The sequence below is a fragment of the Arachis ipaensis genome, chromosome B05 (assembly GCF_000816755.2).
Source record: "Arachis ipaensis cultivar K30076 chromosome B05, Araip1.1, whole genome shotgun sequence".
Classification (NCBI taxonomy): domain Eukaryota; kingdom Viridiplantae; phylum Streptophyta; class Magnoliopsida; order Fabales; family Fabaceae; genus Arachis; species Arachis ipaensis.
The window spans coordinates 141,662,765-141,664,599 of NC_029789.2; the positions used below are offsets into that span (position 1 = coordinate 141,662,765).

Here is a 1,835-nt window from a genome sequence, read left to right on the forward strand (position 1 = left end):
TATAAAAACTAGACACAAGAACTAGATACAAAAACTAACAAAGTTATATATGTGGATAATGTGGCTAATAATTAGTTCTTTTATATTTGTTATAGTGAGCTTGTTGTGATGAAATCACTATCTATAACACCTATTTATAGATAGAAGTTTAGATCAAATAATAATAAAATATTATTGACCTAACTCACATATTATTTAGTGAAAATATTGCACCTATTATATATGGCTAATATCATATGCTCCATGTTATATTACATTGTTTTCATAAGAGTGGGAGTGTTTTAAGTGCATTTTGGAAAAAAAAAAGAAAAAAATATCATGGGAGTTATGGGTTGTTTATTTCAAACCAAGTTCCAACATTGTCTTCATCCTTCTTTAACAAAACCCTTGACAAATTTCTGATTTAGCCTACTCCTTCAAATTCAGTCATCTTAAAACTTTCTTATTCGTCAAATCTATGGGATATAAAATAATTAGTATAGATAAAAGAACTTGAGAATTATAGTGACTATTTTATGAATAATTGCATGTGCCAATACTCTATTCTTAATTTTCATGATAGGCACAAATCATATCATGTGGGTAGGCATTGTATTTTGATCAAACGTGTCCCAACAAATTGCTTTTCATTGTTTTTATTAGTTGGTTAGAAACAACCTCCATTAGGTGTTATTCCCTTTTCTAACATCCACTTCTAATGGGTCAACTTATCCACCACCCACAAAATCCACCTTAATTGCTATTACAACCTAGCCATATGTAAATTTAACACACAAGAAAATTGCTTCCTAACTATAAGGAAAAACATTTATGTTTATTTTAATTTTGAATTAGCTATTAATATATAAATTATCATATCAGACTAATTCACTTTAATTTAGTTGAAGTTTGTATAGAAAGTTAGAAACTTCTATTTTTGAAAGCTTGTATAGGAATTTAACTTTTTTTTTTTTTTTTTACCAAAAGATATGAGACTCGAACCTGCAACCTCTTAATTGAGTATGGAGAGACTATGCCATTTAAGCTATTACTAATTGGCTAGGAATTTAACTTCTTACTATATTCACCAAAGTATATATGACTAAAGTTTTATTATACATATTCTCAAAGACAAGAAATATTTTATAATTTTGGTAACTACTTTTAATAAAACTTTTTTATATGAAAATGATATCGTAATAATTCAGATAAACATATTTAATCAAACATATTACATTATCTCTCTATTTAAAGTATCATTTGGAAGTAACCAGCTATAACTTTTATGTTTATATGATTGCAGGGAAAAAAAATATTTTTTTCTGAAACAGCTCAAACCTGAGCAAATGAATCTGAAATGGGAAATCTCAATCATAGTACTTGTTTAATTGTTTTAGTTCCCCCGATTCTCACGCAAACACAAAAAGAACAGAACTTGCAACTTTACGACACCTCAACTGAGATATAGGCGAAGGACAAGCATCACACATTTTCATTCCCAAAACTTAGAAACCAAAGTACTTCACTTCACTTCACAAACACACTTCACATGCTTTTTTCTAACACCTCACGAGAATCTTGAACCCTTCTTTGTGAACTTGTATTGCTTTCCGGGGTAGGGAAATTTTGGGGGGATTTGTGAATGTTGGTTTTGCCATGGATCTGGTTGGATCTTCAGTTCCAGATAGATTCCTACTTGGTTCATTGATTTGAGGCAAAAAGTTTCGTTTTTTATGGTTTGATTTAACTTCTGAACTGGTTGGAAATGGTGGGTCAGTTTTAGTGAGGAAGAAGAAGGGGAAAAAGGGAGTGTTGTTATTGTTAAAGGCTAGAATATGAAGAAGAAGGTGGTTCAG

At 30.1% G+C, this 1,835-nt stretch overlaps 1 protein-coding gene across 1 annotated transcript in view; it reads left to right on the forward strand.

Annotated features, from left to right (window-relative positions):
• Positions 1,282-1,835, forward strand: part of LOC107644531 — a 5,447-nt gene continuing 4,893 nt past the window's right edge. The window contains exon 1 of the mRNA XM_016348410.2: positions 1,282-1,835. Coding sequence (XP_016203896.1) covers positions 1,815-1,835 — 21 coding nt within the window. The 5' untranslated portion in view covers positions 1,282-1,814.